This window comes from Schistocerca gregaria, chromosome 2 (genome assembly GCF_023897955.1).
Source record: "Schistocerca gregaria isolate iqSchGreg1 chromosome 2, iqSchGreg1.2, whole genome shotgun sequence".
Taxonomy (NCBI): Eukaryota; Metazoa; Arthropoda; class Insecta; order Orthoptera; family Acrididae; genus Schistocerca; species Schistocerca gregaria.
In genome coordinates this window covers 638418465-638433697 of record NC_064921.1, presented here as the reverse complement: position 1 = coordinate 638433697, position 15233 = coordinate 638418465, and the positions used below count along the sequence as shown (strand labels likewise).

The 15233-nt window shown below is 41.1% G+C and overlaps 1 protein-coding gene across 2 annotated transcripts in view; it reads left to right on the top strand.

Moving 5' to 3' along the window:
• The window catches only part of LOC126334679 (esterase FE4-like), a 148800-nt gene that overhangs the window by 32269 nt on the left and 101298 nt on the right, over positions 1-15233 (top strand). Inside the window, exons 2-3 of one of the 2 annotated variants that reach the window (XM_049997155.1) lie at positions 6298-6444; positions 9935-10072. In XM_049997155.1, coding sequence (XP_049853112.1) covers positions 6298-6444; positions 9935-10072 — 285 coding nt within the window. Of the gene's footprint in view, positions 1-6297; positions 6445-9304; positions 9590-9934; positions 10073-15233 lie in introns of those variants that run through there. The other variant, XM_049997154.1, reaches the window with a different exon arrangement.

The window sequence follows — 15233 nt, the reverse complement described above, 5'->3', positions numbered from 1 at the left end:
TTTGGACCGCAGCTGCAACACGGCGAACGGAAACACGAGGCCGCTGTTGGATCACCTGCTGCACTAGCTGCGCGTTGCCCTCTGTGGTTGCCGTACGCGGTCGCCCTACCTTTCCAGCACGTTCATCTGTCACGTTCCCAGTCCGTTGAAAGTTTTCAAACAGATCCTTTATTGTATTGCTTTTCGGTCCTTTGGTTACATTAAACCTCCGTTGAAAACTTCGTCTTGTTGCAACAACACTGTGTTCTAGGTGGTGGAATTGCAACACCAGAAAAATCCTCTGTTCTAAGGAATAAACCATGTTGTCCACAGCACACTTGCACATTGTGAACAGCACACGCTTACAGCAGAAAGACGACGTACAGAATGGCGCACCCACAGACTGCTTTGTCTTCTATATCTTTCACATCACTAGCAGCGCCATCTGTTGTTGAAAACTGTAACTACTGTAATTTCGAAAGTTTGTCCGCCTGAAAATGTACTGTTGTCCCAAGCATATTGCAACAAACGGTGTATTTCTATCGCTGCTCGTTTAGTTTTTATTGCCGTCTCAAATATACCGGTCATTTTTGAAACACCCTGTATAATGTGTGTTCTTCGCACAGCCGATCTGCAGTCCAGTAAAGCTGCCATGTACATCTAGTCAATTATCAGATATAAGTTAAAAACTGAGTTGTCTTCTACGACAACGTTCGTGATACCAAGATCCTAGGCGAAAACAGTGCAACGCCATCTTACAGAAATATGCAAATCTAACGTGTCTGCCAAGACCCACCACAACAACCGGCCACTCAGGTGGTACTGTCAGAGAGGACCCCCCCCCCCCCCTTAAGCTTATGCTTTTATTTCAGCAACTAGGCGCCATTTCCATGGTGTCAGAAAAGATCTGCTAGAAGTACATGGCTTGAAATTAAGTTTTGTGCAAATCTGAATTGTGTTCATGGGAAAACAGTGCAGATAGTTCAGTGCATCCAAATTGAAATCCTCAACAAATTAACTGTTCTGTGTTTGTAAGGTTTTGTTTGAAATGGGTGGGAACTAAACAAAAGTAAACAGTTACATGCTCAGATAAAAATCTAACAGAATGGTATCATGATATACGTGAAACGATTCCGTTTGATGAGCAGATTACAAAACTGTAAATGGATTTAATCTAGACAAAGCGCAGTATTATGAAAAGTATTGTTTTGTCTTTGGCAATGTTGTAATTCAGAAACAGTGATTAAAACGTTGCCTTAGGTGAAACTAGTTATCAGAAGAGAGGTATTTTCACTTCCCGCTTCTATTGGTATAGGTGACATCAGTTACATCAAAAGACTTTCCTAAACAATGGGTTAAAATTGAGATGACCAGTGTTCTCAGAACTTCGCAGAAGTTGTTGGTGGAAGGAATCTCCCACTAAAACTGCTATGCTACTGCAAATAGGAGGTGGTTCTGACTCAGCGCCCTTTAGTAAAGAGGGGAATAATTTACAAAACAGAAACCGAATACGAAAATGTAAAAACACGAAGGAAAATGATAAAGTATATGCAGAGACTTTATAAATTAGTTATGTGAAACTAACGTCCAACTTTGAAAAATATAAATAACTTAAATGTTCGATACAGCAGTGAACGCAGTGTATCTTCGTTTCATTCTCACCTAAAACACTTAGTTCCCGAGGATCCCGTTAGGTAGTAAGCACGAATGCGTTATTCCAACAGTCATCTTGGAGCTTTACAAAGGAGCAGTGCGCGTTCAGTGTTGTTAGTTTCATGAACCCAGATCGGCTACTACAGTTCAGGACTAAATATCGCAAGCCACCAACTCAAACTGTTATGTGCTACAGTCGTTTCACCGAAACTGACTGTGTATCACATAGGACGCCGTGTCACATAGTCTCTGACGCAGCAATTGAACAAGTTAAGCAGTCTTACATTCGTTGTCCAGGTAAATCAATGAGCCATGGTAGCTTAGAATCGAATATGCCTCGTGTTACAGTGTGGAAGGTATTACGAAAACGACTTGTCATTCAAACTCTACAAATTGGAACTGTTGCAAGCTCTAAGATAAAGTGTCGTACAAAAACAAGCTGAGTTTTGTGTAGAAATGTACAGCAAAATACAGATGGAAGATGATTTTCTTAATGAAATTGTGTTCAGTGACGAAGCCACCTTCCATGCCTGTGGTAGAGTGAAGCGGCATAATGTTCAGACATCTGGGAGCAAAAACCACCTCGCGTAATTGAGTATGTACGGGACTCGCCAAAGGTAAATGTTTTTGCGCTGCTGACTAACAACATTTATTTTTCGCGGCGGCACTAGGAGGGGGAGGACAGCGGGCCCACCTCCCCGGCCGCCTTTTATCTGTTGTACTCATTTAATAGCAAGCCCAGCGGATCTGGGGCCGTCCTGGAAAGGCTAACGAAGAAAAATCCGTGCCCCTGTAAAATATTAAATCTGGGACCTCCAGGGACGTAGTTTGGAGCTCTACCCACTTGATTCCGAAGACCGGCATTCGTATGTAAATTAAAAACACAAATGTTCTTTGAGAGTGGTTAGGTAGAGATAATAGTCAAAAGAGAGCCTTTGTTAAATAGTGTGCTTAGCAGACGAGCTGAGACGTGGAGTTTATACTGACGTGCGATATCAAGATTATTGGGCTTTTTAATAGCGATATAATGTCACAAAAGGATTTTTAGTTTTGCTATGATTTTTTACAACGCTCGTGCAACTTGCCATATACGCAGCATTTAGTGACAACAGCCCGCGATACAAACAAATTCGTTGCTAACGTATTCAGTTAACCGTGCATTAACATCACGGACCTGCTTCCATAGATAACACATTGAGTCTCCTTGTTTTCCCATACCCCTCGTGCTATATACCTGGTTCGATCCTAAACTGATTTAAAGTTTACCCACTCGTGACCCATGACAAATATTAGTTTCAGTAATTAAAAATAGCCTTGTTACACTCTAATAAAGGCGAGTCCTTCCTTAACATTAATCATTAATTTCAGGCACTTGACAAAGTCACGTAGGATAGAATGGACTATCGGCCTCCAATTACTTTGACCGCGGAGACCGCACAACCGACGATCGGTACAACATAAGATATGGGCTTCCAAACAGTAACTCCACCATCCTTTGGCAATGGTTCTGTGCCAAGACAGTAAAATGTCTAAAAATGGAATATTAATCAAATTAAACCATAGTTCCGGATATCTTTTCAAATCTAGAACGTTTAAGATGTATGTATGCGGACTGAAGTGACAAATGACAATTTGTACCAATGCCGTGATTCAAAATGAGGTCTGCTGCTCACAAGGCAGACGCGTTAACCACTACTCCACCCTGACACAGTGGCTCTGCACAACTGTATGCACAACCCTAGCATCCCTCCCCTCCCCTCAGTCCGAAGTCCCGTTCACACCTCAGCCTACTCGGTATTCCCGCTAAACTCTAAGATCATTGCCAGGGTGGCCCAGCACTTAGCACATTCGATTAATGAGCAAGAGACTGGTACAAATTTTCATTAGTGACATGGAATATTAATGTTCTGAAACCGATTGACTTAAGTAAAAAAAGTGTGGCAGGATGAATTTAAATTTTTGGCTCCAATTGATTCCTATTACGTATAATATTGATAGCTTTCTCACTTCTCAGTAACAGCATATTTTGCGAGCAATCTAAATATGATCCCAGTGGATCTCAAAGATTTAGCCGAGATCTTTGGCTCCGCCGGGACACACACAATCCATTTGATTCTTTCATCCAGACCTGAGTCACTGGAGTGCAGATAGTTGTGCAAGCTAGCCGTGCATAGGAGAAGAATGGTGCAGAGGAAACGAGTCCGGCTCTGCTCACGGTATTGTAAGTCTAGATCACACTGAGCATCTGCGAAGGTACTGAGCAGACACACGGGTAACTAAATCGAACACATTTAATGTAATCTGTACTCTAAACGTTTTACTGAAATGCTATCGCGAACCGAGCGAGGTGGTGGAGTGGTTAGCACACTGTACACGCATTCGGGAAGACCACGGTTCAAAACCGCGTCTGCCCAGTCTCATTTAAACTTCCGTGATTCCCCGGCAAGTGGCGGGATGGTTCCTTTGAAAGGGCATGGCCAGTTTCCCTCCCCATCCTTCCCTGATCCGAGCTTGTGCTCCATCTCTAATGACCTCGTTGTCGTTCAGTGAACAGACTACAAGCTTATAGAATATCGGGCTGGATTCACAGGACTGAGAACGTCCTAGCAGAAAGAACTGTGTGCCGTTCTTATCAAAGTGAAATGGACGGATATAAAGGTAATTTCAGTAGTACACCAAGGGAGCGCCAAATGGCAAGTTGTTGGGTATTATTTCCATTAGCTTGTTCGTGGAAGAGGTTGTTGTTTTGAACGGGAAACTTGCAACAACACAAAACTCTGTAGAAAAGCAGGAAAACGTCCGAAAGATTAAAGACTGTTGCAGAAAGTCGAAGCTTACCCTGGAAATAAACGTATTTCGCATAAATAGTTGAAATGGTTCATTAGCAACCGATTATACTATTAGAGATAAATCACTGGGAACAGTAAAACATCGGGTAATATCTATCCCGATAGCGAAACCAACAGGAAAAACAGATACCAGCCTGAGATTAATTGGAAGACTGTATTAATCCACGGAAGATGCGCCTCACGCGCATTCGACCGATTCTTTAATGTTACTGGTCGGTCTGGGACCCTTGCCATCTAGGGTTTATAGAATAGAAAGAAGATCCAAATAAGAGCGGCGCCTCTCGTTAAAGGTCCGTTCTGCAAGAACGGAAGCATTATGTAGATGCTCCTCAAATGTTAGTGGTAATCACTACAAGAACCCATTGTGGGTCACGGAGAACGTACGAATAAAGAATATACAAACGGCTTATTACTTTATTACTTCCATATACATCTTGCGAAATTATTGCGGAAACCAGAGACGTCAAGCCCATGAGGGTTACCAGAACTCATTCTTCCCATTCACTATTCGTGAATGCAATATGAAAAGCGGAAAATTATATTGGTACCAGTAGCACTCTCGTAGCGGTTTCAGAACTGATGGTCCCTAAATTATCCGTAAAATGCACGAATATGATTCCTTCAGCGTCTCAACGTCTTTTACTGACATTTGCCTGTCAGTATGGCATGCCCCCGCCTTTTTGCGAGGCAGCATGATACCACATCAGTGACTGCTGTTTTGTCTCTGTATTCGCACAAAAGCCCGTCCTCTCACAGACTACGCTTCTGTTCAGCTGACCATTTCCCGCAACATACCGGAAAAGATAGCCCATCGGAGCAGTCATGCTTTGAGCTTTGGATTTCTCAGAAAGGAGTTTTGGAAAGCACAGAGCACAGAACGTGCGGTATCCCAAGTTTTTCGTCACGATTTCATGCAAACGACACTGAAAAATCTCCGGGAAGTCATCTGATAGTCGAAGAGTATTGTGAAAAAATTTTCGTCAATTGAACATACAAGTTCGTTAGACTACAGAGGGACGCTCACTGTCATGAACATCCGTCCTTATAACCTTTTTCTTTTTTGATAGCACTGACGCGCAAAACCTTCTCATCACATTCAAGTTAATGTCACATCGAATGGGAACAGATTTGAGATTCGGCGTTAAAAACCATACTGCACAACAGACTTCATGTTTGGCGACATTTCCATTCATTTTCAGCAGCTGCTGTAGACGAACGAGAAGCAATGTGACATTCTTGCTAGCGTTGCTCTAAGCAGAATAACCTACGGTTATTGCCCGACCACCCGCCCCTCTCCCCCCCCCCCCCCCCCTTGCCCTCGAACGACCACCACCTTTCCCCAACACTTTCCATGCTGCCGAAATAGGAATCGTGTGTTTTAGTAAGTAATATTGTTCAATATACGACTCACGAGGCTTCAAACTAATAACATGGGGCAGGAGTAAAAGTACAGAAGAATTTATCAATCCCACCACTTGGATCCCGTGATATTTGAACGAACACTGATGTGCTACCGGCCGGAGTGGTCGAGCGGCTCTAGGCGCTACAGTCGGCAACCGCGCGACCGCTACGGTCGCAGGTTCGAATCCTGCCTCGGGCATGGATGTGTGTGATGTCCTTAGGTTAGTTAGGTTTAAGTAGTTCTAAGTTCTAGGGGACTGATGAGCTCAGAAGTTAAGTCCTATAGTGCTCAGAGCCATATGAACTGATGTGCTGGCGACAGTGCTTCTCTCACCGTCAAGAAAAGGGCGAAGAAAATGACGGCGCCTTGTAGGGAGCAAGGTGGGCGCTGACACGGATGTAAACGATGTTTCAGATGTCTGCGCCGGAGGAGTTCGTGACTGTGCGGGTGTCCGGGGGCTTGGTGCGCGGCCGTAGAGCCGCCACCGTGCAAGGCGGCTCCTACGTCAGCTTCCAGGGCCTGCCCTACGCCCGCCCTCCTGTAGGGGAGCTTCGCTTCGAGGTGAGAAGCTTTCCAGCGTCCGCGAGTCGGAGCGTTAAATGTCAGAAGTTACAATGTGGTAGGGGACCTAGAAAATCAAAAGCTGGTTTTTGATACAGCTTAGTGTTTGACACCCTATCTCCTGAACTACGTTTCGTACAAATATAGAATGTTCTAGATACGTGCAATGGTTTATGTGAATAGTTCTACAAAACGTGATGCCAATAAAGTTGCTAAAAAAGAAGTAATCTATTAAAACAACATGCCTGTTGCGGTAGTTTTACTACATGAACAGCTAAAATTTAGTACGGGATAAACTTTTTTCCTTGCAATAATTTGCGGAGGGTGTCAGAAAGTTTCGTAAACGTTTTAAATTGTGTGTTAACTTTGTTGCATGGGAATTTACGTGTAATGACTTAACGCTGCCTATAGACCCATAGGTTTTTAACCGTAGTACGTGTTTTGCATTGCTGTGTTTAACTTTCAACGTAACATTGTACCTCTTAATGAGTAATTATGACAGAATTCTACGTTGTCAAATTTAGTCAGTAATTACATGAAATACTGAAAATCATACTTTTGTTGCCTCTGAGAGCCGTTGGATAGGTTAGTGCACCTGATGCGCCATGCACCATGAACAGTTAACCGAGAAAGTCGTTTAGTAATATGGTCTCCAACTGATCGACGGAAAAAGGAACAACATAAGTCAATTAGGAATGAAATAAATAGGAAGTGCAGGAAAAGCAAGGTGAAATGATCGCAGGAAAACTGTGAAGAAAATGAAGACATGGTTCTCGGAGGAAATGGTTCAGCGTATAGGAAAGTCAAAACAGCATTCGGTGAAATTAAAAGCGAAGGCGTATAAGGGGAACTACTATCGATAGTTATGACTCAGTAAATCGAACCCGCTACGCAACGCCGATTGGAACACTGAGCTGAGCGCGCCTTTTCCTGCAGCTACCTCGTGTCGCTGTCGCGTTCAACACTGCCGAAGCGCCACGGGCTATGCGCTAAAATGTGAGACGAGACTGCGGTTGCCAGCTTAAATTGACAGAATTACCGAACATTGTATGTTGAGCTGAGAGTTGATGGTGAATACAATAAACATTACGAATTATATTTATTATTGCTAGGTACAGCTGAGCAAATTTTTGTTACCTTTAATTTGTTGGTAAAAGTCGTTGCATGTTGTAATCCTCAGATTACAAAATTCTGCTTTTACGATACCGACACTCATTTCGTTTCTGGCGTCAGACCATAAATGACTCTCGTGACTGAAGATTCGTTCTACATAGACATTCCTGCATCGAATCACCATTATCCTGTTGACAGTTTCTTGTATTGGGTGTTTTTTCTTCGTTTAAAGACGTTTTCCACGAAAATGTGTTTGTGAATGTAGAAGCTTGACTTGGTAACAGTCCCAAAGTTTTATTTAGTATACGGATCTCTTCGTGCAAACTACCTTCACTGCGTTATAAATAGGCTGTCCAGCGCGGAAGGAAGAGACGGACAATGATCAGTAAAAGATTGCGAATGCAACATGGGCCGACTGGCAACAGCGAACCAAAAGTTTATTGACTTGATTTTGCAAATCAGTAAATGAATTAGTGATATGGGTGGAATTCTAAATATACTGTACCACTCGTACTCCGGTACAGTACACCAGACACGAACTAAAATACCGAAGAGTTGAATAAAAAGAACAGAGGCATGACCCCCCCCCCCCCCCCCCAATGGAATATCATATTACTGTGGATAAGCTGACTTCAGAAATCAGAGAATATATTACTCCAACAGATTCAATCACTTTTTTATAATTATGTAGCAATATATGTTGCAATGTATTTCAAACACATTCTAACAAAAGAATAAGAGCGGCAAATAGTTTACTATCTAAACCAATAAATATCAATTAACTTTATATGGGCGTCTTATTATTTATTAATGCACATTTTTTTACCCTAAACTCCAAAACAGTGACCAAAAACTACTTTAAGCAACACCAAATTTTACCAGTTTGTCGGTGAAAGACCCCAACTCTCCTTCCGATAAAGGGTATCCCCCCCCCCCCCCCCCCGCGGTTCCCTAAATTTGACGACCCTTTCGGGTTCCGTGCAAAATGTCGCGTACATTGGTAAAGTGATGAATTATGAATTTGGATATACTCCATCGGTTGGTTGGGTACCAGCATAGAAAACAGATAAATGGCAGTCAATGATCTGCAAAATTAAAATGACGATCGCTTTATTCACGGCAATTATAGCTAGCCTCTAGGAGCAAACTCAAGAAAGAAAAAAAAAAAATTCAGTTCAGCGCTAAAAGCAAACTGTAATTTCTCGCTATCGCTGGTTATGTGAAACTGTCCTGCCGCGTTACCAGCTGAAGGGCAGTCCTTGTTGGCCTTCGTTGCAGATAAGCGACACAGGCTGATTCCAGACGAAAAAAGAACGATAGAAGAAAATTAAGAGCAAATAAAGTCAATATGATAACATTAAAATGGTAAAGAATTAGAAATTAAAAAATTGAATGTAAACCAATTAACTGAATAAAAATAATCACTCTTTTGATTAGATTAGAAATGAAACGAAAATTTTCAAAATTTAACGATATTCGAACCTAGGACTTTCTACATGTTAGGTTAGTGCACTAACCATTTAGCTAGCCACAACATTCTAGTGGGAGGGAGCTATATTTGTGTCTGTGGTGCTCCAGTCTCAACGATGAATCGAGGCCTTCAAAAATTCGGCTTCACGCTATGTTGTGCGAAAGTTAAACATAAGCCAATATCTGTTGTTATGATAACTGAATGTGTGGCGTTGAATCGCATCTTGTGCTGAAGTATCCAGCATTGCTTTCTTATTTCTGTGTCTGAAACGTATGTATTTCATTAGCATTGTTGCGTGCGTTTTTTGTTTTTGGTATGACTATCATGTAGGAAATACGAAGTGCCAGACCCATGATTGGGGATCCAAACAAGTCAGAAAAGAGTGCCACACAAGAAATTGGAAGTGAACCGTCCAGTTACACACACACACACACACACACACACACACACACCGCACTGCTACTCCGTGCAGCTGTCCAGTTGTGGCAGTTTGGCAATGGCGAGCGCTTTGGGCGTGATGCCGACCACTGTGATTGGAGAAAAACACCTCCAACGCATAAAGTATCAACTATCAAGTAATTTTAGTTGGGCTGTAGTAACAGATGTAGCAATAGTGAAAATGAGTATTAAGGTGACTAATAACAGCCAAAACTGGTGATTAAAAGTGGTTATTTCGATCAAGATTGAATAGAAGTATAGTTGGGATACAACTGAAGAGTCTAATAGATTCTGTTCTGTATTGCACATTAGACACAATGTTGAGCTGTATTAAACATTTTATTGCTTTTTAAATTTAAAGGTCGCTTATGCTGCTCAGTTTCTACCAATATTTTTTCCAATAAATAATGAAAAAAACTAAGTGAAATCTGTTGATGTTCAATTAGTGGAGAACTGTTTCTTTTGCAGCCCCCACAGCCGGCAGAGAGCTGGTCAGGTGTGAGAGACGCGCTGTCAGAGGGCGCGGCCTGCATCCAGTACAACCTGATAGTGCGCCAGCTAATTGGCAGCGAGGACTGCCTCTACCTCAACGTGTACACACCGCAGGTATGCAGGAAAGTGAATGCAGATGGAATCAGAATGGATGTATTAAACGAATTTAAAGTGGAATAATATTAAATGGTCTATGCAAAAGTGGTCAAATATTAGTATAACCTCTTTATTATTAATAAAAATATTTTGAAATGGGCAGCATCATAGAACTGTTTGGGAGAATAGATATGGCTTGCCTCACAGCCTCAAGGTCGGAACTTACTCTTCAGCGCATATATCTTGAGAGTAAGTTCGCTCTCTGTAACTGGATACTTATTAATGTCTGATGGCCAATTTTTCTAAGATAGTCGGAGTGGCTTTCACACTGTGTCGCCAATAGTAAACGAGAAAATGAGGCATGTGCGCAGAGTTCAGTCTGTAAACAAGCCACCAAAAAACATGACAAGCTTACGCCATGTGCACGTTGTTACTTTGCGGCAAGGACTGTCAGTACAGAACCTTGATATTAAGGCGGAAACCTTCGAAAGCTCAGCGACTGTCATGACACATAAAACATTGATGAACTTCCTCTTCATGGTCAACTACCCTAGCTGATGACTGGTACATACTAATTATGGATGGCAAGTACCAGAGCTGTAGATCCTGCAACCCAGGTAAAACTCCCAAAGCTGCCTCCGCCCTCCTGTCAAATACCTTTTAGCAGGTACTCCTGCGTAAATTTACCACATTTAATAACTTTTTTTAAGTAGGTCTGATAAAGACGGTGTATTACTGAAAAAATATTACTTTAGTTGACTACACTAATGAAACATTTGCACATAAAAAATTAAATGTGACATAGTAGTACAGAAATAAATTACAAATAGTATAAACTTTCTAAATAAATTTAAAGTTAAAACAAACTGTCTTATTATTTATGCATGTATATTAATGAACAGGACATAAGAAAAAGATAGGAAGCAGTTGCTGAAAAGTTTTGGATGTAAATTATGGCTCCTGTCTATGAATCATGTTTTTATTAGGCCTATAATTTAACCTTGCAGTTCTGTTCCTTAAGTGAAGCAGACTCAAGTTCAGGTTTTGTCCTATTCAATTGTAAAGAGACCTAACTTTGGAAGTCTGTGTTCACTACCTACACTACTTTCATCATACATTAACACAATGTATGATTTGACAACTAATAACTGACATAATAATGTCAATCACCTGACCAAGGCTTATTTCTGAATATTCATCATTTGCTCAGCAGATAGTACCAACAGAAACTTGGCAGCAGGAAAGGTACTGGACGGACGGGCAAGTAATGTACATCTCCCCTCCACCTATTCTGCCAGCTACCTCCATCATTGCATCTCACTCTTGACCTCAATTGGCAGATATTTGTAAAAATTGCAAGCCTTCGGTGAAATTGTGTACCTGTATGTGCTTCAGTACTCGCTCATCTACCTTTAAGATTGTACAATACCGTAATGTAGTAGCAGTAATAGCTCTTCGTTGAACATGAGCTAGCTCTGTAAGTGATAGCTGTGTGAACCAAGTGTTCATTGCCAGATAAACCATGTTAGCAATAGCTGTCTGTTCAGTAGTCATCCTATCTTCATGATGCTACTTGCACGAAATGATGCTGTGGAAGTCACCGAGTGACAATAGCGATCATTTACAGGTGTGGGCTGAGAGAAAGGCTTCACTTGCAGACAGGAGATAGGAACACGTGGGAGAACCGACGTTTCTTCCTGGTTAGTTCTTAAACTAATTTCCTTTCATAGTTTCTGAGATCAGTTTTTGCATCCCTTCTGTGTCCGCGTTCTCACCAGTGGCCGGCCACCTTGCTGCCTGCATGGTACTGCCCATGAAGGTACATCAAGGAGAAAACAGAACTAAAAGTTACTGTTTTGGAGGCAACTGGGAGACCTGTGTGTATCGGTCAGTATGCAACCCTCTCCACATTATCAATTTGGTCTCCTTGCATCCATTGCAAACATTAGTATGCTCAATTCAAACTCTTTGGTACTGTTGTTCATGAAGAATGTAGGTGAGGGAACTCCTAGAATGGAAGTTGGGTCAATGATATCAGGTTTTTGACACTGAAGAATGCAGTATTTGTTTGACATCTGATGATGGTCATAGAAAAGTGTGGAGATTACTAATACTAATGCACATTTCATGCATGCAGTCATGTACAGATGTCGCACTCAATGACTTGTCGGTTATAAAGAGGCAAAATTGTTACTCAGTACCCCACATTAATTAATTTAGTTTAGTTAATTTTTGTACATAGATCTTATTTTATAATGATATTAGATATGTCATGTTGCAAGGCTTATATAGAATAAAAATAATTATTTATTGATATGTCGTTGATAGGGAAAACAAATATTTTGAGTAACAAAATTGAAAACGGGTAAGCATTAGTGACCTGATATTGAAGAGATTTGTAAGTAGTGGTAGTGGTAGTGGTAGTGGTAGTGGTAGTAGGGTGAGTCAAATGAAACCTTAAATTTCTAATAACAAATCAAAATTTCACATCGTTATCTTGTAAGTTGATAAACATGCTACAAACAGCATGCAAAATGGCCTGTAGGTGGGAGCAGATTGCAGATGCACATAGAGAGCCTATGGCTTTCTAGATGTACACATACTGTCGCAGTATCAGTATAAAGATGGCTGCCCCACTTGCGACTTGCACCAGGGAAGAACAGCGTTCTGTTATTCAGTTTTGCATAGTGAAGGTGTGAAAAACCTATTGAAATTCATCGATGCATGAAGGTTCAGTACAATAATTCATGTTCGTCACAGCAGCAAGTCTATGAATGGAGTAGGAAGTTCGCAAATGGTGTGACATCAGTGAAAGATGCTCCTTGTCCAGGTCGGGCACAATGAGTTGTGACTCCACAGAACATGGCAGCAGTTGAAGCCATAGTGAAGGAAAACCACTGAGTGACATTGCAGCATGTTTACAGATTAGTCATGGCTCAGCACACCACAAGTGCATGATGTGCTCCAGTTTCACAAAGTGTCTGCAAGATGGGTGCCATGGCAGCTGACTCCTGAAATGAGTTTTGAACAGAACTATCAGTAGGGAAGGTTATGCTGACTTTTGGAATGAAAAAGGCATCATTTTGGAGCATTACATGCCTAGAAGGACCACTGTCACCAGTGCATCATACACAGATCTCCTAAAAAATCATCTGCGACCTGCAATCAAATCAAAGCGACGTGGATTATTGTCAGCAGGTGTCCTTTTGCAACATGACAATGCAAGGTCCCACACTGCCCATACAACAGTTGCAACAAACACAGACCTGCATTTTGAGTGTGTTCCTCATCCACCATACTCGCCAGACCTTTCTCCAAGTGATTTCTATGTGTTTGAACCACTTGGATGCAATGGGAGGAAAGAAGTTCCGTTCTAATGAAGAGGTACACCACGTGGTGCATGAGTGGTTGCGTGAACTACCAAAAGAATTTTTCTCTAAGGGAATTTATGCACTTTTTAAACGCTGGAGGACTTGCACTGAGTGTGGGGAGATAATGTTGAAAAGTGATACAGCTTTGTACCATTTCTTCACAATAAAGAATATTAAAAAAAAAAAAATTAGGTTTTCATTTGACTCACCCTCATAATATCCTGCATCCATTTACATAGTCTTGTAGACATAAGGAAAGTAGCTAAAATCATATGTGTAGACTATACGACAAAAAGTACAATCCATTTATACAAACTGAAATACTATATTTTAAATCACATTTAGACTAATATACACTTAACCTACACAATCTCTTCTTCTGTATTCTCAACCCTACACATTGTCTTCCTTTCTTCCCTCCTCAGGAATGTGGTTTCAGAAAAATTATTCTGCACCATTCCCCATTTTAAATTTACCTTTGTTCTACAAATTTACCTGGAAGTTTTGCTTCACCTTACACCAACATCCAGAGATGAGATCTTTCTGTTGTCATTTGAAGATATTTAGTTCTTTTACACAAAGTGGTAGTTTGTTATAAAATGCACTTCTGCATTCTTCTATCTATCATTGTTGGCTTTTCCTGCAGGTACAGTAATTTTCTCTAGGTCTTGTGTTGTGGTTGTAAAAATATGTTTAGAAGTGCCAAACAATTTACAAGTAAAGCACAGTTAATATTTTAAATTCCTTAAAATTGTTTTCGCATGAAGCACATAGTTCTGGTTTTGCTATACATCTCATGGCTTACTTTTAAAGTTCTCTGAACATGTACATCTGTTCCTCCTTGCCATATTGGTACAATATGTGTGGGAAGGTTAGTCCATAGCAAAAAAATTCTGTATCCATTGTATAGGAAATTTTCTACCGTGACAATATATTTGGACTCATTTTTGAGCAGATCTTATTGATGTGGTTTTACCAGGTCAGAAATTTATCCACCTCTATTCCCAGAACTCTACTACAGTTCATTGTTTTTAGGTCTGTGCCCTGATTGCCCAGATCAAAATCCTCTGAGCAGACAGTTCTGTTTGTTTGAAAATTTATACATGCTGCCTTTCCTCCTGTGAATCAGTAGATAATTTTCTCTGAAATGTCTTTCTCCCATCTGTATGTTCTCACTGGCTATATTTTGCAGATATCTACTGAGTCACTACATATTAGTAAAATTGTATCGTCAATGTAGGTAATCACTTTTTCATTTTTTGCATTTATGCACAAGACTAGTGAACCCAGTTGTGCTTTACAACTGCAAAACATATATGAGAATTGCATATATGATCTAATGTAAGGTGTCCCTGAGGACTGTCAGGAAGCAAATTTTGGCTCCTCATTGTGCCTTTGTCCACTCTGAAGATAACACACAGATAGTTGTTCTCATGCCCTCTGTATGAACTCATCTTCATCTGCATCTCTTCCCCTCCCTCCCCTGCTGCCGCCCACAACAGTCTGACCACCAAATTCAAGTCTTATTTCATTTGACACCACATTGCGCAACTTGCATGCAGGTGATAAGGATGAAATGATGATGAAGACAACATAATACCCAGTGCATGAGCAGAGAAAATCTCCAACCTGGCCAGGAATCAAGCCCGGGCCCACTGCACATTACCACCCGGCTAATCAGGCGCACATAAAATAATAAATCTTCGTATATGAATGGTACATGTCGTGAATAGTACTTGCTGTCAACACATATTGCAATGCTATCAGCATGTCTGTCTTCATTGATAAGATATGCCAATTTCAATTAA